The sequence below is a fragment of the Sparus aurata genome, chromosome 15, assembly GCF_900880675.1.
Source record: "Sparus aurata chromosome 15, fSpaAur1.1, whole genome shotgun sequence".
Lineage (NCBI taxonomy): Eukaryota > Metazoa > Chordata > Actinopteri > Spariformes > Sparidae > Sparus > Sparus aurata.
The window spans coordinates 23,706,220-23,732,000 of NC_044201.1; the positions used below are offsets into that span (position 1 = coordinate 23,706,220).

At 41.0% G+C, this 25,781-nt stretch overlaps 1 protein-coding gene across 3 annotated transcripts in view; it reads right to left on the bottom strand.

The window, feature by feature from the left end:
* The window catches only part of adam12b (ADAM metallopeptidase domain 12b), an 87,252-nt gene that overhangs the window by 46,959 nt on the left and 14,512 nt on the right, over positions 1-25,781 (bottom strand). For 2 of the 3 annotated variants that reach the window (XM_030442746.1, XM_030442745.1), the window contains exons 2-4: positions 24,213-24,313; positions 21,853-21,926; positions 1,639-1,717 (exon numbers count right to left, since the gene is read on the bottom strand). In XM_030442746.1, coding sequence (XP_030298606.1) covers positions 1,639-1,717; positions 21,853-21,926; positions 24,213-24,313 — 254 coding nt within the window. Of the gene's footprint in view, positions 1-1,638; positions 1,718-21,852; positions 21,927-24,212; positions 24,314-25,781 lie in introns of those variants that run through there. The other variant, XM_030442747.1, reaches the window with a different exon arrangement.

A 25,781-nucleotide genomic window follows, 5' to 3' on the forward strand; every position in this document is an offset into this window, starting at 1 on the left:
ACTGTCATTAGTCACTACATTGACCATTTCTCATCCCTAATATTGAACTGCAGGAGGAATTACTTTGGAGTGAAGATTTTTTTGTTTCCAACAACTTCTGTTTGACAATTATCGTACAATTTACAGAGACAGTTGGTGATGGAATGTAGATTCGTTACATTAAGAATAAAAATAGAGCAGCCTCAGGGGCTCTGTGCTTAGGCTATGCTTGACCTAGATTACTTCACCTTTCATACAAGAAAACATCAGGCAGTGATTGTGATTGTCTCCCTGAGTTATCCTCAGTGTGGTTGCTATTTCTAAAGTAGCTAAATGCATTCAAAGCGAAATAATTGGTCATATGCTCGTTTTTAGAAGATTTCCTGAAGCTAAAAAAAAAGCATATAAAGACAGAATACATCTTGGTTAATTAACTCCTTAAAGCCCAGTTTTTAAAATGAGCTTCTGTGGGTTTGAAAAATCTTTGTTATGACTGACTCACAGGTGGAGTATCATTTAATTTACAGTTCCTTTCTGCTTATGTTCATCTTATTGGTGTTGACATGTGTGCTCGAGGAGCAGCAGCAAAACCATTATATTTTCACATTTTCTTTTGTCTCATCAAATAATTTAGACTGACGGAGTTTATTTACAGTACACGTCTTTCCACTGATCCCTGATTAACACTTGGCTGATTGCTGAGTTCACTGACAGCAGGTACTAGAAGTGTGCAGCTGCGCGGGGCTTATCTAAGACAATACAGTATGTCAATTTGACAGCCTGATGCAATGCTTGAAACATCCTCCCACTCAAAATTAAAGGTGAGAGAGGGAAAGAGTGGGAAACGCTGTTTGCATAACTTTGCGGGAAATAGACCTGTCAGTCATTGCCGAATTACCAAACATTTCTCCTCCAGGCTGTAGGCGACCTGTCAAACTGTCCTCAGGGCGTTAAATTAAACAGTGATTGCAATCCAACTTAGCTGCAGAGGGGCAAGAGACTCTTAACTTTAGAAAAAAGACCCACTGTTGTTGCAGCGACACAGAAATGCTCCTCGACAATGGCTGCTACAATGTCTACCTGTCAATCTCTACTTCCTTGAAGTATAAAAAAACCTTCATAGATGTCTGCACATAAACTGATTTTGACAAGGGCCTCAGTGAGTGGCCTTGAGAAGTACTTGAATTCCACTTGAAATTCAATTTTTTCTTCATTTTCAAAAGAGTAGCAGGCGCTTTGATTTACACCGCTAGCGTACATGTACACATGGACTAAAAGAAGCAGTCTGGAGAAGATCAGCTTCTAAAAGGGGATTCAATAACCAAATCCTGATGGCAATGTTGGCGTAAAAACAGCCAGCATGAATCGCAGCTTATCATCAAGTAGGCCACGGGCTAGACGTCCTGGTCAGCACCAGCCAGAGGCTTTCAAATACACACTGGATCACATGGTAGTTAATAAAGAACAATCCTGAATTAGATTTTTAACCAATGCTTAAAAAAAGGGTAGATGATCATCCATGATACTGATCTTGTATAAGTAAAAGAACATCTGTCGACATGAACGTCTTTAAAGGGTCAGTTTTTACAGCGCGACTGCAGAGCGCCACTGCACATCAACTCGGCCATAAATGTCAGAAGCGCTTGAGTGCCGCCGTACCGTGAAGTTGTGAGCACCGGTGACTGCACTTCCATCCTCCCGGTAATGTGTCTCAGTGTAATGGCTTGCAAAAAGGCCCCTAAGAAGAGAAGAAAAAAAGGAAAACAGACACATCAAACACCCAGGTACTTTCTCAGAACCGTGAATCTGAATAGATTAAAACAGTCTGTTTTAAGATGAGGAAGAAATCCATCGCCTTGGTTGACTTTTTATGCAGACTCTGTGTTGCTTGGAAGGATTTGGGGGACAACGTGGATGAAATGCTCAGCATTCTTAGGCAAGAAGGGACTTGATTTTTCGGTGAATTTATTAGGTGATTTGTACGTGTCCTTGAATCCCCTGGCATTCAGCTTGACTGAGTAGAATCCCTGCTGAGGTAATTATTTTGTGCATGTTCTTTTCCATGCATTTGTGTGTATGTGGATGTATTTCAAAACGGACTATCAATGTGTTTGTGTGTGTGTTTGGGTTTTCTTCCTAAGGCCATGAGCAGATGGACACAGTGAGTGAGCCCCACCCCAAGCATTGGCAAAGGAGCAGCAGGAACACCCATCTTTTGCAGCTGCATAATCACTCTGACATCAGGCAAGATGAGTGTGAATGTGTGTTTGTGTGTGTGTGTGTGTGTGTGTGTGTGTGAGTGAGAGAGAGAAAGACCGAGAGAGCACAAGCAAGTGAGAACGAAATGGCGAGTGAAAAATGCAGAAAAAGTGACATTTTTTTTGTATGTGTGTGACCTGATTTTAGATTCCTGTCCACAACATAAAAAAACTCACCACGCCACGGGCCAAAGGTGAATCTGATGCAAAACAGTCAGTTTCATTTGTATTCTCAGTGCATTACTGCCACACTGTAACAAGAAGTTTCAGAAAAGCAAATTGGCTGACTTTTATCTGTACAAAATGTGAGGTTCATGAAGACAGAAGGGGATATGGAGAGGATTAAAAAAAAACTGGAGAGCAGTGTTTGTCCAGGCCACGGTGGGAATCATTCACATCCCACAGCTCTCTGTCATCACACGCAGCTTGTAAGGACCACGAACCAGAATTAGATTTGAGTGGATGAAGCCAAAATTTACTTTTTTTTCACACTTCAGGACCATTCAATATCTTAACTGTCAGTTTAAAGTTCATTTATCCCGAGCTGTTTAAAAAAGGATCAATCCTCTGCGGCCCGAGCCCGACCACATTTAACTTCATTAAATACTTATTATCACTTTAATGTGCCTTATCATGCTATTAGCAAGCTCTAAACCAAATCCGATAAGCCAGCGGCCAGTAATCACTTTAAAGGGCCCCGGTATGTTTCATTAAAAATGTATGACACATCAGAGCCTGTAGTGCGCTTAATGGAAAATCCCCAAATATGTATCTTTATGCTTAACTTTCAAAAGCAGTGAGACTGATAAACATAACACCAACACAATACTGTGATGATTTTATTGAAATGAGGGCAAATTCGAAAATGCTCTAATGCGCGACACAGTAAAGACTTAAAGGATTTGTGTCACGTGAGCAGTAATTCCAAGCGAATGCTCCCGTGCTGTATTTTTGGGGGCACGTTTAGCAGAGCCAGCTTTGGGCAGCTCCTGGTACGATGACACATACTGTATTAAAGCTTCTGGTTTTACATGGTGGAATCTGCCTGTAATCAACTCCTTGGCAAGAGTACACACAGATTTATGAGGCCATGAATGTTTACTCAGTGTTTGAGGAGAGTTTCCTCTGCCCTCGCCGGCTGCCTTTTAGCTCTGTGGTGTGGGATTGTGCATCTCCCACAGCGGAGAATGACCCTGCTGATGTTCAGACGCCCTTGGTCCCCATTTCTCATTAATGTTTCCTTCTTTTTACTATCCCAGCACAGAGAAAAAATATGAGCTGTTGGACCTTTAAAAAAGCAGGCGCTGGTTTTACTTTCTCATGAGCGCATTCAGAAAAAAAAGGATGTGACATTTTCTTTCAGAGCCGATAGAGAATGTCATCCTCACTGCAACCAAGATGTGCCGTGTCTTTCCACTAAACAGAAAGAAATGGAGGAAAGTGAGTTTCTTTGCGAATACCAGAATTCTTCCATGTGATTATGCCTCCTTTAGTAACTGCTACACACCTAAATCCATATTTTTGTCAAGAGGAACATGCAGCCAATCAAGTGCAATTCAGATGGAGAACACTAGATGAGAATTGGAGTGAAAATCACTCCAGTTCTCCGCAGGAAGCCAGTGTAAATTCTGCCAGTGTTGCTCTTGGTTTTGCTCTTGTATGATGCAGGAGACAGGTTGAGAAATGTATGAATGGAACAAGAACACACAGCTTTTGATGTTGACAAGATGTTGACTTTCTTTCTTCACTCCACATGAGGAAATCAGGAGTGTCAGCCTCAAAATTTCCATTTATTCAAAAACTGCCATTGTATAACAAATGATAGCTTGTTTTATGAAGTGCCCTGTGAACAGATAGCGCGAGTCTGTGCCGTTTTTCTGCTTGTTAATATTTACTTCTCTGATAAACTGAGCATTTTTCTTCTTCAGAAAAGTTATCTAAATCTCCTGTAATTGCTTCAGTCAATAACCATTGATTCAATGCTCCTAAGTGTGTGTTGCGATTCATTAGACACAGTCTAACATCTAATTAATGTTTCACTAATGGTCACCCAGGTTAATTGTGATGAATGAGGGGCTCTTTAATAGCGCCGCGGGGAGGGAGAAAATACTGTTATTTGTCTTCAAATATAATCTCCCATCTCTTTTCTTAAGCGTCTAGCAAAGTGCTCCTCAGAATTAATTGAATTTCCCTTAAAAAAAAATATTTCCAGCATTATTTCGTATAGCTTTCCACACTTTTCTTCACAGCCTTTTATGCTGTCCACTCTCACGTTGGCTGAACATGATGAGATGTATGATTGGACCTTTGTGATTCTCTGCCATCCTTTTAGCCTCCACGACCCCTTATGTACTAGATGGCCGTATGTTTCGGTTCCCTTAATTCTCCTGACCTAAGTGAATTGCTGAAATAAACTGTATCCTACACAGTAAGTGAAGGGTCGCAGTGAATGAATGGCTGCCATATGACGAGCACAATGCAGGAACCAAACAGGCAAAGACGCGGCAGAAAAAGTAATTACAGCGGACCATACAAAGCCTGTCTTCCTTTTTCTGCTGTATGAAAAAAAGTTCAGATTTCACGTTCAGTCATATCCGAAATAACAGCAGATAAAAATGTTGTTGCTGCTGACGCCAACCTGTTTTGGTAAGTTTTATTTGAAAAGAACAAATCAAACGAAGCAGACACAGGCACGCTACACTGGCATAATTGATGAAGCCCAAACTGGATGTGTCACACGTTGTTTACATGAATCGTTGTTTTTAATATCATCCTTTTCTCAGGCATCCATGGAGCAAGATACTCTGTGCAAATTTACAGCGCTGAGCCTAATTTACATATATGTGAATCCGTGCCTCATGTAATAATTCACCATTACACAAAGCCCCTTGAGCATGAAACCATTTGAGAGAAATGTGGCTCCTCTTGCAGTATCTCTGCTTCCTTTGAAGACTGCTAACTTCAATGATTTCGTTTAATCCCCTCTACCCCACGAGCCTAACCCTAAGCCTTCCTATAGCTATAGCTACTTACGGTGCAACTGTATGCCGAACTTGAAAAAAGAGGAGACTACGACAGAAGGAGGGAGAGATGACGAGGAGGAACTAAAGAGGTGTGGTTGACAAGTCTAATTCAATTTCCACATACGGATACGTTCCAAATTGATTTACATACAGCTCAATGTCCCTTCAGCTTAGGCTTGGCTGTAGCGGGTGCACTGGAGTGTACAAAGCCAGCAAAGCAAGAGAAAACTAGGGAGAGAAGGAGATGAGGGTGGGAGGAGTGAAGGGAGCCAAATAGAAAAATCCCCTGAACAGCAGAATTAGAGGAGTGCCTTCCCTCACTCTACTTTTCTGGCTTTGTAAAAGATTATTGTACATTTGTGCTCCTCTTGATAAAAACTGTAGCCTGTAATAACAGAGAGTCCTAAAATGAATCTGTTCTTTACAGGTGGCAGTTTCTAACTTTTAACAGTTTGATATCAGGCTTCCTGGTATATCTATGTGCTGCATTTTTATTCAGGCAGTTTTGTCCCTGATATTGATGACGTCAAGCAACACTAGCAGCTCTCTGAGCCTGTATTTAGGCTAAATGCTAAATTAATTTCAGCTTAATGCCACATTAGGGCTTCAGGACAAGTGCCAAGCAGGAAAGAAGCATCTGTAAAACGGTGGAAAAATTTTTTTTGAGCGTCACAACCTCCACAAAACGAGTCGTTTCACTGTTAGAATTTGAGCCATTTGGTCCAACAACATTTGCAAAGTCTAGAAGAGCTGCACGATAAAATAATTTCATCCCCATTCAAGTTATACACTAAACCCGAAGTTAGCCGGCTCAGTTCTATGGGCCCCACATTGCAGAAAGCTATGTGGAAAACAGTTGAGTCATTTTGGCTTCATGCGCCACTGAGCAGTTTTGATGGAAATGAATGGGACTTCGCCTCCATGGCTGTGTCCATGTATAAAAATAGCGTTAAAGTTACTACAATTTTCATGACAGTTGTGAATACATCTGAATCAAAAATGACACCTGTGGAAAAGTCGGGGGACGCCAAAGTCAGGTGTGGTTATCCTCCGGGAACATGACCTTCTGCACCAAATTAAATGCCAATTTCTCAAGCAGATGTAGAGATATTTCAAAGGATTTCTTTTTTTTTTTTTATTCAAATCTGCGCGTTGCGAAATTTGTACCTAATTTAATGGCAATCCATCAAATAGTTTTGATATATTCACCCCATCAACAGTGGTCTTAGAGGAAAAGTCATTGGATCAACAAAGTCATTGGACTACACCGGAATAAATTGCATGAGAATCTATGCTACACTTGTCAAGATTCTTCAGTCTCGATCAAAGTGGTGAACCAGTCCTGCTGCTAGTTTGGCTGTCGGATTAATGAGAGAGAAGGCTAAAATTTTACTATATAAACACTCCAGCAGGCAGCAGACTCATATCAAACAAGCAGGCTGATTGGGCGAGCCTATTTAAATATTGACTGACCAAAGCAAAGATAGCTCCTTAATGAGTCAAGATCCCTCTTTGCTTCTAAGGGAGCCATGCAGAGGGCAGCTTGTTTAACTTTTAAATAATTCTGTAGTGAGTTCACAAATATGACGACACTTTCCCCACAATAAGATTCTCATCTCTGGGATATGAAAGAAAGAAAACCAAATTCTGAGACAAGAAAACATTTTTCATGTGTTGTTTATAGATATCAAAGTCCCAAAATGGCCCTGCAGATACAAATGAACTCCGTCTACAAGTGGTCCGGCCCACATCTAGCAAGCAACAGTGATGAGTAAGTTATAACTTGCTTTACGGTTGCCACTCGGTTCGAATCCAAATGCAAACCTGCCCTTTTGACGTTCAATCACCAAGAGGGAACACTCATTCAAACCACTTTCTTTGTCTGTGTCTCTCACCTCAGGCTTCAGAGCGCTGTGTGTGATGTGGTGCCCAAGGCGAGTGAAGTCATCACATCAGTAAAACAAGCCGCAGAGGGAGAAACAAGGCTCTCTGCACTAGAAGGAGCTGAATGATGAATCATGGTATAGTGATGCAGTCAGGGGAGGCTGCCTCTCTCTCTCCCACACACACAGACACACGCTCTCTTTAAAATGAACAAAAACACAAGCATTCATGGAAAAACACATGAAAAAATGCATTTTCCTGTTTGAGCTACATCACTGACCCTATGATCTCCTTTATGACTGCTTGACTTGCTACCAAAGAAGACTGTAGGTCTAGTGATAGATAATATATGTGTGTAGAGAGATAGATGTAGGAGAAAGTGAGGTTGCATGATTTTCTCTTTGCGGGGGATAAGGAATCTTCTGATGGTCAGACAACGTTTCTCTAAGGGGAGACAGTTTGATAACGCTGATGTACGGCAGCTACCCATACTGGACCCTTTACAGCACATTGTGAAAGGTGATTGTGTTACTGTATAAAAACATGTCTTAATATAAATGTAGGTTTTTATAGCGTGGGCTGGAGTCAGTTTCTTTTCTCTTGGTATTCCTCTGACATATCACCTTTACATCTCCATAGGATTTTATTTTATTTAATAGCACCCTTATGGTAATCTTACCTTTTATGATTCCAGATCTTCTTTTTGCCACTCACTGCTTTCTATCCGGCACTGCTTTTTACAACCATAGTCTTAAAAAGTCTTGAATTGATAACAGTATTTTGGTAAAAAAGCAAGGCTGCAGGTGCAGAATGAGGATTAAAAAGGCTGTGGTGTCAAGCCTCAAACCTTTTTATACCTTTAATGAAAGCACACACCAGGTGGGTGTGAAACATTGCAATTTGTACCGAAGCTATATCAATGTGATTATTTCCCTCGGTTGTGAGCTAAAGCAATCACCACAGCTAACAGCAGCGAGGTACAGCAGAGCTGTTAAAGAATGAACTGTTTCATAGCTGCTGGCCTACATGTCCGGAATATTTAACACCATAAAACAATTCCCACACTAAACATATTTTTCCTCGTAACCTTACAAAGTGCATGATGTCATATTCCCCCTGCGGCCTTTAAAGGGAACAGGTCGTCGAATCAGCGGGAGGGAAAATGCGCTCATCTACAGTAAGACTGAAGCCTGTACATGAATCCAGGCCAACCATCTGACTACTCTGTACGGCCAGCTGCTTTAACGCTGCCTCATCCATTTTGTCCATCTCGTGCAAAATTAGCCGCTGGCGTTTGTATCCTCACCACTTATTGCACCGCTGAGGCTGTTTGTTGTAATTAAAGCGCCGAGCTTTCGCAGCTTAACATTAGACCGTTGTGAATGTGAAATGTGTGGCTAACAGAGTGTTTGAATTCTCTATTACTCCAACAAACCAGTTTCTGGGCACCGGATGATAACGGCACAAGCTCAAAATGCCTGGAGGCAATATCCCCCCCAACTACCAAGCAGTGAAGCATAAACTGTCTATGCATGGTGAGTAACATACCATATGCTCTGGATAGCAGACAATGAATACATGCTTGGTTAATCCGTTGAAGTAATGGATGAAAACAGTTAAGGAGCTCATTATCTTCAATCACTCATCACTGAGGAATAGTTCAAATCCACCATCAATCTGGAAGATTTTCTGCATTAAGAAAAAAGTTGGTTTACTTTAAGAGGATCAATTGGAAACAAGCTTTTTTGAGTCTCTTAACCTCCCTTAACTAATTTAATAAATCATCTAGCGTATCTTATTGCCAGCAATTGTTCTGGGCAGAGGACCAAATGAAAAGCAAAGAAAGTCATACCTTTACCTTATTTATGGCACTAATTTGTTTTTATAGTATTGTTTAGATTGTTTGTTTTTTTTCTTAATAGGATTGCATTTTTTATCTTGTGAAGGGGGAGTCACCCAGGTTTGATGTGAATTTCCTGCCGGCGAATGGGTCAGGTAAATGGTTCTGTTGTTTTGAGTAGGTCTGTGAAAAAAGAAAAAATGAAGGTGAACTTGTTCTATGACTTTATTGTTGCTGTACCATTAATTATACAAGTTGCCACCAAAAATCACGAACATATTTGTTGTTTTCCTCTAGGGAAAGTATGATTCTCCAAATCCATGACTCAATTTGACTTTTGATATTAACTTCACAATTCAGCACTGGTGGTTATGCAGTTGTTAGACACGCATCTGGATTTCTAAGATAAATAGATCAAAGAGTTATTTACATTTTCAAACTGATCTTTACAAAGATAGGGGTGATTTACAACAACAGTTTGACTTCATCCTGGTGGCCTTTTGCAGGTTAGGGCTCGGCAAGTTCACATAATTTTAATCAAAAATACAGAGTTCAACAAAATAAACGGCACCTGTTCGGTTATTAAACCTGTCCCCAGTAAACCATCTTTTTCAGACAAATCAATAAAGGATCTCTGGCAATGTGTCTGGAAGTGCAGCTGCAGGCTACCAGTGAGCAAGCCCCCAGCTTAGATCTCACGCTTTCAGAATAAACATTTTACTTCAAATACTGGAGTGAGATGAAAAGAAGCATCCGTAGCCGCAATGTTTTCAATTAAACCATTTAAAAGGGTGTGAACCCAATAAAAAACTGGCACATCATGCCTGAATAATCATTCAGGTAATAAATCAAATATGAATTACTAGAAAGATAATGCTGAACACATTATATCTTTTGAAAAGGTAAATTATTTGCATGCGTGCCAGGCAGAAGATCAAGGCTATTTTACCTCATATAATGTTCTCCTGCTAAGTGAAGCTGATATGTGGATAACAAGTGAGGACAGTAGCATCAAACCTTCATTAAAAGTTTGTGAAAAGAAGTATTCCAAACAACTTCTGGAAATAGTTTTTGTATGCCTGCCCAGTACTGAGATGAACTGGTTTTACGCTTTTGCTTCTTCAATATTCCCATCCACAACAAGCTATACACCGGAACTAATGAGTGACTAGGGATCTTCAAGGGAGGTGGCCTATTATTATTCATTGAAAAAGAGTAAACAAATGCATAAATGTTAATGTCAGAGGGTTCCTATCTGTCCAATTAATCTATGGTGGCTCCCCTGGGCAGCCTCATTGTTCAGCCATACTTTTTTGTCTTCGGGGGAAATATGCAATTAAGAGCGGAGCAAAAAAAAAAGAAAAGAAGATTTTTTTTTGTCTTTCCCTGTTTCTCTCCTTGCCTTTTATTTTTGTCTTACTCCATCATTTCTTTAAAAGTGGCGCATATCAATATCATCCATCTCCTCACACCCAGCCATGTCATCCACACATTTGCTCATTTTTTAAAATCCTAAAAGTTGACAGACTGACTTTAAACTTCACGCTGTAAGGAGCACTTATGCTGCACAAGACAACTGCTTTAATATAACAAGTCGTCGCTCCGCTGTCTGAACACATCCCCAGAACATCAGCTCTCCAGTCCCAGACCCCATGGAGCATTTCTTCCCCTCCTCTTAAAAAACGCCACACGTCATTAAACCCACTCTTTACACTTTCACGGATGCTGCACTGATTCTCCAATAAGATAATAGCACGCACTCTGTCATTCTCCACCCCATTACCTTGCAAACATGGTGGAGATGGAAACTTTCACTCGGCACTGATGTTTCATTTTAACATGACGATCAGGGTGAGCAATCCGTCACCGATGCTGATGCGGTGTAACTTGAGTTGTCATGGCGGCTGGGTATTGAGCAGGAGATGTCAATTATTGGACGGGCTACGGGTGGTAAAACAACAAGTGCCTTTAAGTTAATCAGAGGCCTGATTTGGAGTTTCTTGCTGGGAGACACTTGACATTTCTCTGATGGCTAAAGCCAATGTGACAGGCTCAAAGTCTAATATACAATACTGCACTGCATTTATCTGCCCGCTGACCACAGGTAACAGAGTTCACCAAGCCATTGGTCTCTCAATACGGTCTTTAAAATGATTAGAAGAAATGTCACTGATCTTCACTAGTTCAATCACAGACAGTGTGTGCTGAATCTTAGCTTATCCTTTTCGCTTTGGCCATCATTCATAATGGTGATAATAACCCGGGGCAGCAACTTGCGATTATATCGGTGTCAATTAATCTGTCTTTACTTTCTCAATTTGGAGTAACAAAAAAGTAACAAAATAGAAAATGTTCACATTTAAGAAGCTGGAATCTGAACATGCTGATTATTCAAATTACATTTTTTAATAATTAGTGATTCACTTACTAGTTGACATCTAATTAATTTTCATTACAGCTCTAATAATACCATTGCACTTACCAATTAACTGTTGACATCTAGGGAAGCAAAAACATTGTTAAAAAGAAGTCAGGCAGTGCAAGAAACACCAGCAGTCTGACAAATAAAATAAAAACAAATGTGCTGTCTTTTGAAACATCCATCCCAGTTTACAGACTGAATTCTGATCCACGTTTGACCTACTGTGCTTGCCCTAATTGTGCGCTCACACACTTTTTCAGCATCATTGGAGCTTATTACATTTCAGCTGTGCTTACTTTTAATTGTACCTCCAGATAAAGTGGTTTAAATGCTTGTTTGCAGCTTTTTAAACATTTGCCTTCTTGTGGTCAAACCTTGCTGTAGCCATGTTGTCGATGTCCCAGATGTCCGTAATTATTTCAGCGGGTAAAATAATATCACAACATATAAAGAGAAACAAAGAAACAAACTGAGTTTACCAAATAAAAAACAATAAACAAACAATACATAATTAATAATAAACATGAACCATAAATGTAAATGTTTCTGTTCCAAAAGAACATATTTATCTCTTTCAGTATACATCTATCCGCTCCTCCACCAAAGCAGCAACAGTATGTTACTGTTTTCTTCCCACTGGCTTCTGTGTTTATACACACAGCGTGTCGATTCATTGTGCGGCTGCCTCTGTGTTGTCTAGTTCAACATGGACCCATTCAGCAAAAATCCCCCTCTATCAGTATTGTCGGTGATGCACTTCCTCTCTACCTTGTTTTCCAGGTCACATCTGGATTTATTGTGAACACTGCTTCCTCTCATGTGTTCATTGGGCTACCTTGTGTGTGTCTGTGTGTGATTGTGTGTGTGCATACATCTGTGCTGCATGCAAACACTCCTGACCTTTTAAACGGATGAACACAAGCCCTCTGATCACTGATAAAGTTGTTTGACATATTGTACTGAAACTGGCAGCATGCGACCTGCCAGAGTTATGAAATTAATTCTATACATTATGCTCAGTAACAACACGTTTGTGATTTCAGAAAGGGATCTGAATCTGGAATCTGGATCTGGAACATACATGATAATGCATGAGTAAACTGCTGCAGAACAGGGGCTTTAGTTTAGACGCAATCTCGATAATCCCTTTAATCTGTATCTTATATCACCTGTATGTGCTGATAGCAACGGCAGCGATATTGCTGGCATTAACCATATCAGATAAACACCAGTGAGAGAGGGAAACAGCGGCTGAGCTGTGCTGTCTCAGGCAGAACAGTAGTTATTTCTCATGGGTCCACTACAAATGACCAATTCTGTGCCACGCTGAAATATAGAGGAAGTGAATCACAGACAAAGCAATTTCTACTTGACAAAGAATGTCTCATTAAAGCTTTTATATCAAGCTTTTATGGCAAAAGGTTTTAGGAGGTTGTGTGTGAAATGTGATGATGATACACCCAACTGTATGCTGCTTCCCTGGCCCAGGAACTGCAGCTTGGTGACAAATTGTACACTAATGGCTGTACCCTGTCATAGACAAATGCATGGATGTGCATTATAATGTAAAGTTTGCGCATGCATTTTATTATCTTGAGAAATGTATCTATGTACAGCGAGGTAATGTAATCACTCATGTACCACGCTCTACAGGATGTTTCCTGCTGATGCAGATAAATGAGGCCCACGATAAATAGGGATATTATGCACCATCAACATCTGTAGACCCACTCCACCACATCAAAAACTCCAACGCAGATAATAGATTTTCTACTCACCTACACTGAGGCAATGCTTCACTCTACTAACACCATACAGAGCATATCAGGGTCTAATTTAGAACAGAAAACCTTTTTAAAGGAGTTTGAGAACGAGGCTGCAAATGCATCACCTCTGTGCTCAAATTTAGAGGCTCTTACTCTCTGTTAAGAGCTCAGAAACGAACCAGAAAACCGCTTACGCTCACAGGATCCTAATTGTCCTGCTGGCCAGCACCCTTGACAGGTGACCTGCTCTCTGTTCAGTATATGTAAGGTTAAAAGCAGTTAAGATTGGGAGATGTTCCACTCAGTGTTCCCTCGCATGAATGAGAAATGAACACATACGGAGAGCGAGAGGGACGGAAACACAAAACACAACCTGACCACACTGGCTAAGTGCTGTGACAACACCCTCTCAATCCGCTCTCTACTGCTGCAGGCCCCTAAAAATAGTCTGTAGCAGCGAACAAAAAGATGATGCCATATGCTGACTACTGCACAAGTGCATTCATGTACTTAACTGGTTCATCGAAAGCAAAATTAGGGCAATAAGTGGAACACATTGAATCTTTATGTATATAATACATTTGCACTCCAACGAAGTTTATAGGTAAAATTGTTTTATTGTACTAAAAATATACAAATAAACAAGTTGAATTCAGCTCAATGTGAATAACGTCATGCAAGAACTTTATTTCAAGTCAGAAGTTAGGTGATTTTCTTTCGGGCCAAATCAATTTAAACTATCCATTGGTCGAGAAAAAAAAAAGGTTTAAGACTGATCTTCCCCAGAGATCTTTTGGGTCTGGGAAATTAATCACGCTTTTAGGGAATGAGAGAGGCAAAGAGAGGAAGTGAACCTACGACAGGGAGAGACTTAAAGAGAAGAAAACAAGGACTTTGAGCTAGCTTGGCTCTGATGCTTGGCTGTGATCCCATCGGTCAAAAAACTACCACTCTAATCTTTTCCCCAAGAAACACCTAGACTCCTCTCTCTCCCTCGCTTTTTTTTTTCTTATTGTCCTTCAAGACCGGGCAACTTTCCCCAAGGACGCTCTGCATTATCCACAAACTCTTTTAGCCAACTAATTAAAGATGGCAGGAGGCAATATGTGATTACTGTGTGCTCTAAGCTTAACAAAAACTACAACCACAATGTCATCAGAGGGGAAACGAGGTGAAATTCACAATCAGATCAATACTCAAACAGACAGGATGTGTAAAAGTACATACTATAACAGTGTGCTCCTGATCTCATGGATCCGGACAAGATGTGTATTTTGGTATAGTGGTCTCTACACACAGTGTTAAAGGGGAGCTGGAGGAGATCTGACTGCCAAAGTGCTTTTTTATTCTCTACCTGACAAAACAGCAACAGCAGATAAACGACTTACAGCCACTGCAGTAAACTTGTATGAATCTCTTGTATTACGTTGTTAGGAATTGATATTTTGTGTACCAGCGAGACAATGAAAATATGATCCAAGAGGGATGGATGAGTGGTAGATCAATGATTTTGAAGGCATATCTGACACTCACAGATTTCAAAGTAAAATACAGTTTTCAATATTGTGAGGATGGATTTCTGCTCTGGAAAGGAAAGACTGCTGCAATCATTTTATCCTGTAGCGACAATCGCCAGATCAACAGTGAAAATACGCTGTGCATGTTACAAAGTAACCTACCAGGAATGTGTGCATGTATCGCCTTTACTTGACCAATGCAGTGAATTGCCAGATGATGTTGCTTTGCGTTAAAAGTAGGGTTGATGCATTAGCTGGATATCCCAAAATGTTGAACTTTTTAAAAAGACTGTAGGGGCTAGGGCTGCACGATTCTGGAAAAAATGTGAATCACGATTTTTTTGCTTAGAATTGAGATCACGATTCTCTGGCACGATTTTTTCACAAAATGTTTATTGCACTGATGAGTAAAAAAACATTGTATTATGGCAGAGGCATACTACTATGCCTCTGCCAAAGCAATGTTTTTTTTTGTTTTGTTCAAGTTCTATCATTGGATGAGAAATGATTTTTACAAAAGAAAAAACAAAATTAATTTGTCTCCAAGATGAGAGGGAATCCTTTAATCCCTCATGTTGTACAGTGTTTATTGGGGCCGTATCTTTGGCTAGGTGATATGTGATAGCTGCTTTGATCGGCTTTCTAAAACGGAGGCGTAATATTCATCGAGTAAACATGTGACGTGACATGAAGCCCGAAGTTGGGCTGGGAACAGTTGACAACAAATTTGTCTTCAAAATAAGAGCTTTACATTGCACCCCATTGTAGTTTAGAACTGGGTTCTTAGCGGGGGGCTTTTACTTTGAAAGTAGCGACCGTTTCTAGCTTGTGCTACAACAACAAGCTAACACAACGAAACAGCTAGAGATCCAGGAGAAGCTAGCATCTCCCGGATCTCAGCAGCTGTCCAGTTGCTCATCTAGCAGGCGAGGTGGAAATAAGTGTACCCTCTGAGGCGGCAAATCGGCGGACCTAAACAGACTCTCAATTTGCAGCCCTCTGTCTAAAACCGTGGACCTAGCCGCCCAAAAGACGGGTAGATTGGCGGCTTGCTGCCCCGTCTAAAGACGGCCTCTCACTCATTCCTTCCAAACACTCAACTGCAGGCGGGCTTCCTCCACTGAATCCCGTGTTGTAAAGATGCTTTACCACAGGTTGAGGGAGGAGGCAGCGGCATTGCTGCGTTTGGGGGCGCTTCGAAAATCCGGGAGGGAAATAGGAGCATTTGTTTGTGATTCAGCTCGAGATATAAAATGCTTCAGAATCGCTGTGTGTAGAAATAAGATCACGTGTATGTGTGAATCGAGATCGTGATTTTTTAATGATTTTTTGTGCAGCCCTAGTAGGGGCTCAGTTTTTTATGCAGTCCTCTTGTCTTTCTGAACACAGCTAGTTTTCTCCGCTTTACTGTATCGCAAGAAGAAGTCAGAGAGTATTTGGCATACACAATTAGAAAAAGTGCAGCCGAAACAGCTAATAGAAACCCGTTGCTTGTAGGTGACTGGTGTTTAACCTTGTAATAATGCGTGAATTGATTCCGACAGGCAGAACAAACCGCCTTGGCATCCAAGAGAAAGTCACACAGAGACTTGGCACCAAAGTAAGAGGACACATGTGTTGGCACCAAACAGCAGTCTGAGGTCCAATGTTCCCCAAAGGTGGCTTTGTCAGGGGCTCAGGTTGCATGGTGACAGAGGAGCAGCTCAGTGAAAACACAAGAATGCATGTGGAGAGCGTGGGAGGAAGGGATAGGAAGAGACAGCAAGAGATACGGGGGTAGAAAGACCTAGATATAGACAGAGAAACAGTGACAGGAAGAGAGCATCACAACAACTTGGTCACAGACGAGAGGGAACAGAGGAAGTGGGACTGATGGAAGAGTTGGTGCATGCAACAGAAGGAGTCGAAGTAGACGGACAAAGTGTTCAACATCCAGCATCCATCTATTTCCAACTATATTCTTCATGCAGGTCATGAGGTCAGTGTAAGTTTATTTACACTCTATGGAAACCCATCATTTCTGACTTTTCTCACCTACAAAAGGTCCTTTTACAAGCCTGATTAAGCTTCACAATTGACAGCCGAACAAGCTAGCAGCCAGTTCTTCTCCGCATAAATAGGGCCATTGAAAGACGAAGCCACATACAGTTCAACGCATCTCCTTCTATTGACAGATCCAATTAAAGTAAACCTGGGATCTTTCTTTGTCAGGCCTTAGTGATAGTGGTACGACACATTGAAAGACATCTTGGCATTGCCAGCTGTGCTATTGAAATGGAGCACATCATCGTTCCCAAAGAAAACACACCAAGGATGTTGCTATGGGGATTTTTTTCTTTTTTTTGTCAAAAACATAATGATGTTGTTTAGATGTGGCCATGTGTTCCAAAAGGGCTCTTTTCCTCTTTTCTTTCCTGCCACAGAAGAATGAAAGGAAATGGTCTCACTGGGAAACGGATGGTCTAGTTAGACTATGAGCACATCAAGCTCATTGTGTTGAAGTAGAAAGTACTAAAGTATTTGAACAAAAAACGGCATGTTTGAAGAGGGAAAATGACAATACATTTTAGTTTAAGTTGTAAAGAAGAAGCAGTGACAAAAGATTTGAGCAAATGCAAACCAAATAAAGCTCTACTCACTGTGCAAGTTAACCTTTGAGACCACACAGGCATTGATTCAGATTTGTGCACAAGGGAGGACAGAAGTGAGAGCATGAACAGATTGCTTGAGCAGGGCAAATTGAGCAACTAGATTTAAGCTAGCAATGGGGACAGTCTTTTGCATAAACTCAAACCAAGAGCACCTGTTCAATTTGACCTGGAAGTGCAGGGTCATCATGCTAGACCCTTCCTTCTATTCTCGAAATAAAAGCTGGGGCATCTTAAGCGCCATAGGCGAGACAGAGCAGTATTTGCTGTCTGTGTTATCTCAGGGCCCTGACACACCAGACTGATTGTCAGTCATCTATTAATTTTATGGCCGTTGGTGAGTGTCTGTGGCCCTAATTGTTGCAGTGCAGGCATACAGTCGCTATTTGACCCTTGTTGAGGGCTTTGTGGCTGACTGAGCAAGCAGAAAAAAAATACTCAAACAAATTAATTAATGAGCAAAATAGTTGCAATTAATTTAATAATAATTCCATTTATTTTTACAGCTCTGTATGACTCTCCTCTACTTCTTAAGCTAAAGTGTGTTTTAGTAATTACCACTAATACATAATTGCTACTTGTGATCAATGTGGCTGTAGTTCATTAAAAGTAGTATTTAATAGTGTCTCTTTAAATTAGATAAATCAAACAATAATGGGCCTTAGAAAGCAGAAATTATAATACTAAATGTACTCAAGTAAGGGGGTCAGGCTGCACATCTTCGATACTCCAGGCCCGTCTCGCTCTTTCACCCTCCCTCTCCCACACACACACACACACACACACACACACACACACACACCTTGGTCTCCCAGACAGAGCTATTGAAGTCTTTAATCAAGACTAATGTGGAATGTCCCATACGACCACCATTAATCATTTGAAGCTGGCCAACTGTGCCATTGATCAATGCTATACATCAAAGCAGCCGCTGCTGGCACAAGTCTGCAGGTCTGTCCAGCTCTGTTTGCACTGTACAACACGTCAAGTCTTAAATATTGTATATGACACAGCAATTCCCTTCGCTCTTAAGATAAAAAAAGAAACATGACAGTGTAATGGAAAAACATTTTCCCCCTTTTTAACCCTGTTAAGCTACTTATTTTAAACAAACTGACATTTGGGACAAAGAAGCTAATATGAAATAACACATAAGGCTGTTATAATTGAAATCAAGCAGAGAGGCCGGTCTAAGGCATGTCCCTACGTGCTGCTCGGCAACTGAAACCAAATTCAAAACTAAGAAAGAGAGCAAAAGAACATTTTGCATTGAAATTACCTTTTTGGCACAGACATTAACAAGCAGGAACATTTTAAACTGAGGGTCTTTAGGGCGCTTCTTTTCACAAATGTGCTACATTTTTAGTGACTGGAAAAGTGACACAAAATGTAAAAGTCTTTGAAATACAGAGGCAGTCCTCTCACTGCCTGTGCTCTATGTTTTCATTCAGACAGCGTGATCCCTGTGGCAGGCAAGGACAAAGAAGAAGTGGCCTCTAGCATCCCTGGAGATAAAATCCAGTCCACGCTTAGGGTGTTCGTGCAATGAACACAAAATTTACAAGGCGCAGAAATACAAAAAGTCTCTGACTAAACACACACACACACACACAGTGGACCCCACTGATTTCTCTCCCCAGTAGATCTGTACTTGTCTTGCCGCAGCCAAGTTTTCCTGGGAGCGAGCCAGGCAGCTAACTAACAGCAGTTTATTAATTGGATCTGGTTGCGTGTTTATATTGGTGAGGACCGAGATCATTTCACACTGGCCTTGGAACAGGTGTGCTCTACAGCAGTGCCAAAGGAGCAAACTGCACAGGCTCAGCAGATTCAAGCAAAAAAAAGGGCGAGCCTTCACAGAAAACCTGAGATAACTGCACAACCGGCAGAAAAAGGCACCACTTAGTGAACTTTTCAGTTCTACTGAACTATTCACCTCCACAACACCAACACATAATGCTTTGTTTGTTCATTTCCCTTTGATTCTGCAAACTTTCACCTCCAAACCTTCAATGTTTTCCCTACACTTCTCCTTCAGCACATTACACACACATTACAGTTAAATATATTCTACAATGCAATGCTTTTATGTTTCTCATCTGCTTGTTTCAAGGATCCTCCAAAGAAACGTAATGCTTACACGGAGTTGAGTATTCAAACATTAGATGTGATTTCAGACCGTTACATGAAATAGAAACTGCATGATTTGAACTAGAATGAAAAATGGTTTTCAGGTCCTGAACACTGCTTGGCTATTAAACTGTACTAATGACCTGTGAATAGAACAGGTGCTGGTAAAGAGGTTTGATTAAAATATTCAACATATATCTTCATATGTATGATGACATTTTGTGTTGCTGTGGGAACATCAGCAGATTTCTTTCAGCCAAAAACAATAGCTGATAATTATCTGATGGTATTCCACAGCTCTGTTAAGATGTTTTCTGTTTAAACATGTATTGCACATTGCAAATGACAAACATGTTTGGCTCTCTAATGATCTTCTTCTTGTTCTAGTGTTCTTTGTGTTTACTGGTGGATCACAAAAGAACTTTAAAGATGCATAACACCACCTACTGTATCAGAGTGTGTAGCTGCTGCGCTTGTTAAGTATATGCAGACAATTTGGCTTCAGACTACCAGTTCTATTTAATTCAATTATCGGCCGATAACTAATAATATAAATTTAACAACATATACAGATGCTCAACTTCAGTATCCAATCAAGACTATAATTTCGGGAATCAAAATCTGACAAATGTGATGCAGAGCCCCCCCACTGAGCTCTATGAAATGTCAAACCTTTTCCCTACAGCCTTGCAGCATTACACATGAACTGAAGAGTGGCCTGAAAAAAAACATGAAGTGAAGAATATGAAGATATCCACACTGACAGCTTGCGTCAGCGACTGGAGCCAGAAGGGCAGCTTTAGGCGGAAAAAAAAATATATCATTTGCATACCACACCTCGAAAGTGCTGTTATTATTAAAATTGCCTTTCAGCTTACATATTTTGTTCCTGTCAGAGAAGAAGAAAAACTGATACTCAAACCCTAAATGAAACCTTTTTCTTAATGTTAAGCAACTGAACTATCAAGCATATCCCAGCTATTTGTTAAATATGGGAAATATATTGAAGCTACATACAAAATCTGACTTTAAACTATTTTGAAAAACATCAACGCTATGTCCTTCGCATTTTCCTTCCGTGTGCCCTCATCTGTCCTTCTGCCCCAGACTGACTGGTTACAGCCTTGACAAAACAGCCCCACGTAGAGGTCAGAGACCACCTGTTCTGAATTGGCTGAACTGGTGAAGCGATATCAGAGGACACATCTGGTCTGACAGGGAACAGGCCGGATGGGAATGGCAGCATGCTCCCGGGCCTCAGGCTGGTGACGGATGACTCACAGCTGATGCTGAGGTCACATGGAGAACGGGGAATTAGGAAGGGTCAGTCAGGACAGTGTGTTTCTAGGGTGTCTGTAACTTCAGGATAGGGACATTATATTTATAGTTGTTTTCAGTTTTGTCTGGCCAGTAACTAGAGTTGTGTTGGCTGGGCACCTTGAGTTATGGGCAGGGGGAAATAAGAAAGGGGGAGAGGTGTTACTTGTTTATTGAAATTACCTAATTTAAATTTTATCATTGTGGTTTGAGCTGTTGGCTTTCATCTGTCGGATGTATGATAATTAATAATTGTAGTTTAATTTCTAAATGTTGATGATAATAGCTGTTTTATATTTTCAAACTGAGGTTATGCTGTTTGAAAAGAGGAAGCAGCCTTTACATCTCAGCTGTGCAATTTCTATTTGTTCTAGAGTTACCAGTGATGAGGTTGGACCAGTTTCGGACCAAGTCCATCACTCCAGTGTCAATATCTGAATCCCAGAGCAGCAGGATGAAATATTATGTCTCCACTCCCTCTGAATGAGAAACATTGGCAGAAACAGGACCTGCGATGGCGCTGCCATCATTCTTGTGAGATTGCACATTTCCCAGGACATGTAACCTGGCCTGTACACACTTGTTCTTTTCTGGCTTTTCAGGAATCTTTCCTCTCTGTATGAAACAGTTTGTGCGTGTATCTCCATATTTATAAACTCCAAATGATCCCCACCCCTCGTTTCACAGTTCACTGTGTAATTTTTTCGCAGCCTGGAAGAGAGTAGAGTGAAAAGAGGAGAGGGAATGCAAAAGGATGGGAGGACAAGCGTGTCCTCAGCGCTCTCTTCTGCCTTATTCTTTTTCAGCTTTCATCTTTTGGCCCTTCAGAGATTCTGAACCATAAAATAGTCCAATCACTAGGGGACATATTATTTTCTTCCTCTTTGAATACACCATATTATGGCCCAGTACTGTACAACTGCTCCTCCTCTTGCATATATAACTCCAGCCATGCATAGCTGGCAGTGTGAGTTCATCTATTTGCTGTAATTAACATAATAAATATCAAATTTCCTCTGTCCCAGTGACTGTGGAAAGAGAATTCAAACGAATGAGAGGAAAACTCACTCATTTCTCTCCAGCAACAGGATCAGCTGTTCCCCTTCCGCATTTACCAGCAGCTGGAGTGACGCAGGATAACCCTGAAACACAAAAAGATGATAGAAGCTTTAAGGTGGTGCCCAGATCTCTTCCATCCTGCCTGTGGATCAGCATTTGTGTGAAGCTTTGCCTAGCTTTGACACACAGGTTGTACACAAGCAGGATGTGGCGAGGCACAATAGTATCAGAGGAACAGGAAGTAAGCGTCCACATCCTTCACTTCCCAGGTTTGCGTCTGACTCAGAAGTGGGTACACTGGACCAGTTCCACAATTGTATTCTATTATAGATTTCTACTAGAAAATTGTTCACATATTTTAATACATTATTTTTTTCATACTGTCCATTGCTGCAGCACATCTATTCACTCTCCATCTGACCTCTCAGTTTAAGTGCCCCCTCCCAAAAAGCCCAGTCTGCTGTGATTTGATGGCTCTGACCGGCCTGAACAGGCGCCCTCCACCATGTTTCGGCATAAGGTCGGCATGCTTTGGTGTCCTTGCAGCCACTGCAGGGCTGCATGCAATGATGTATAGTTGAGAGATCTTAATCATTGTAGTCCTGATGAGCTAAAAATTGGCTGTGTGCATTTTTCCTTGGACTAAGCCTTTTCAAACTTTTTTAGTATTCAGTTTATGATAAAAAAGACACAGAATTCACACTATGGGATCTTTATGTTTTCTATCCATACTGTCTCTTCAAAACTAAAATGCTCATGATTTTTTTTTTTTTGCTGTATTCATTTAAATTATTCATATTCAATGATTACTTTCAATAGTTGGTTTTATTGTTAGTAGCCGAGTCCGCCTCGCCAGCACTGGCTTCAAATTGCCTCCACACTACCTTTTGATAACAGCCCCACTGTTTATTGTCCGCTCTCTTTACACTGCATAACAGCTATAATAAGTTACTGCTAATGGAAATGGCACATCATGAGATGGGTGCTGCTGCTTTATGGCTGCAAGAGCCAGGGACATTAAGTTGATGTATGGGATTTTGCTCACAATGTCAAATGTCATTTTGGAATCAAATCTCAAAACAGAACTTTCCTGACAAACAGCTCTAAGATGACTTGACGCCTGTCAGAAAAAGATTGAACCAAAGCAAAGTAACCATGCCTGTTTACCAGATCATTCCCACAACATGAGCATAAAAATACAAGATTAAGATAAAGAAACTTTCATGAGTGAGGAATAGATCGACTTTTCTATCACTGGTTGATATTTCAGATGTACTGTAACTTCTCTTAGGTCTGCGATACCTTCAGGGCAATCCTTTGCCAACCGGTCTGCAACTCAGTTTGAGAGTCAACGTGTCTACAAATGTGAGTAAGTCTTGCTGCGAGTATGTGTGTGTGAGGAGAGTGGATGTCACTGTAAGTAATGACTCTGCAATACTTTACGACTGCTCGATAACCCTCTATTGGCACAAGAAGCAGCTTTATAAATCTGTTCTGGGAAGGTTTAAGTCTGAGTGCAATAAGACAATCACCAGCTGCCCAAGCGGTCAGTTTAATTTGGAAAGGGTCAGTTTGCAGATAGCCTACAGTAACACCACTCTATCTCCTCAACAAAAATGCCTTATGCCAGCAGCAGCTGATGGTTTAACATATCTGATGAAGTTGAAAACGGGTTGCTAAATTTAATCCATCAAGCTGAAAGTTGCTTTTTTTCCCTGGTGCCTATGTGACATGTCGGTGAGAAACAATTCATGCAATTAACACCTCTGCCCTCCTCCTACTGACTGACTTTGAGAGAGAAGCACAGGGCTAGAATAAAACAGCTCTCTCAGATGGCGACTTCTCTACAAAGGGAACAAAAACACCTACGCATTTCCCTCCTCTGGAAAAGTTTCCTTAAGTTGTGGTGGGGGACGTCAAATTTCAAACATTTTCTTTTTTAACTGTAGTAGGTGGTTTCCCCTGTCTGAGAACACAAGTATAAGGAGTCCAGATGGGGCCCAGTTGACTGCAAATATGTATGTTTGCATCTTTTATGGTGCAAATTCTACAAGGCTGCATCACGCTGAGTCATTCCAACTCCGGTTTGTATACTGCTGACTCGTAACACTGTTGAAAGGCTGACGACTTCCAGGAGTAATTTCACAGCATGTACGGCCTACAGGACAACCGCGTATACAACAAACAAAAGAGGACATATTCAAAACAAAGGAGAGGGAGCAACCACAACATGATAAACATTGCTGAGAAGGGGACTTTCTGCTGGAGAGAAAATCAAGCAAGCGGGGAAACAGGCAACCAGGGAGGGAATCAAATGGTTATGTCAAACAAAAAAGCCAGACATCTGCAGTGGCCTTGTGAGCATTTACCCTAGCCGCAAGCTGGCTGAGAGGTCTGCGTTCCTTGCCCTTCAGCAGCAGAGGTACTGTGGTCCCATAGCGTTCTGGTTTGGTTGCGTCTGGACTACTTCCTGTAAAAAAAAAAAAGATCAACAGGACAGAATAAACAACTGATAATTACAACTGACATCAAATTTAAAACATCACAGATGCTTATAAAGTACATTTTGTGAAACTGGCATGCAGGCAAATGGGTCAGGGGTGTAGGACAACCCAGTTTTGTCATTTCCTCAATAATTCAGGCAAATGATTCAGACAGGAAAAAAGCCTGGAACAAAGGCAGGGAATCCTATGAGGAGATGTGCTGTCCCCCAAAGGGCCACCGCAACAGGACCACAGCCACAGACAGAGCATCAATAATAGATGTTCCCACACATTTTATAAGGGAACTCAGCCTTTACAATATCTCCATAACTGAATGGAGTTCATAAAAAAAAACAAAAAAAAACAAACAACTGGCAGGATGAAATTGTCCTTTCCACTCCTTTTTCCTGTTTCTATCTTTTCCTCCTTCACTTCATATAGGAGGTAGAAAAATGCTGCTGTTCACGGTTTTCTCCTCATTTCCACCCCCTCTCTTAAATATATCACTTTACCCCTCTTTTAAACCCTGACTGAAGTCAAATTAGCAAAGTTAGAAGCCAATTATGCTAATAAGCACTTGGAAGACTGGTCATTGGGGAGGCAAATTGAATGGGATGCATACCGTATATATATATATATATATATATATATATATATATATATATATATATATATATATATATATATATATATATAAAAATATATATATATATATAGCATAGGAGGAAATGTTATAAACCGGATCAGTGGCTTCAAGCAGAATGTGGGAATCACAGTCACAATTCCCTCTGCTCTCTCCCCTCTCCTCCCTTTTCTCCCACAGACAACCGAGGCTGTCTCTGATGCTGCCATGGCCTTACTGAGCATGTCTGTCTTGTAGCAGGCCCAGCAGGCTTCCTATGAAGCCCAATAAATGTTACAAACCCAGAGAGGAGCTGTGGCGATGGAGTACAGAGGTTGTTTGAGGTTTCACACTCTTGCTATCACCAAAGGAAGACAGAAAGAGCCAAGAGAGCGTGCTGTGTCTCTATTTACTGTAAGTCTGAGGCCTGTTCCCCAATCCCTTGAGATACGCACGTAAAGCATCTGTTTATGTGCATGTCTAGCGTCATGCGGGGTACAACAAGAGTTCAGTTGAACACTGAGCCGTGATACTGCAGTCTGACATACTTTGTTTACTCTTCTTCCTTCTCTCCTCCCGGCTGGAAATGTCTTCATTTTCAAGCGAGTATGATTTTTTTAGGCTGAAATTCACCCATGACTCCCTAACTGCATCAACTGCATTTTTTACAACTTCAAACAGCCTTTGACAGCGGTTGCCCTGTGCTCTCACTGTGGCCCAGACTCTCCATTTACCCACAGTGCATAATAAGCTAACATGGAGCTCATTATAATACCATGAAGTGGACCTCCTGTATTTAACGGGGTATTTGAACATGTGCCGATGGTACTTTG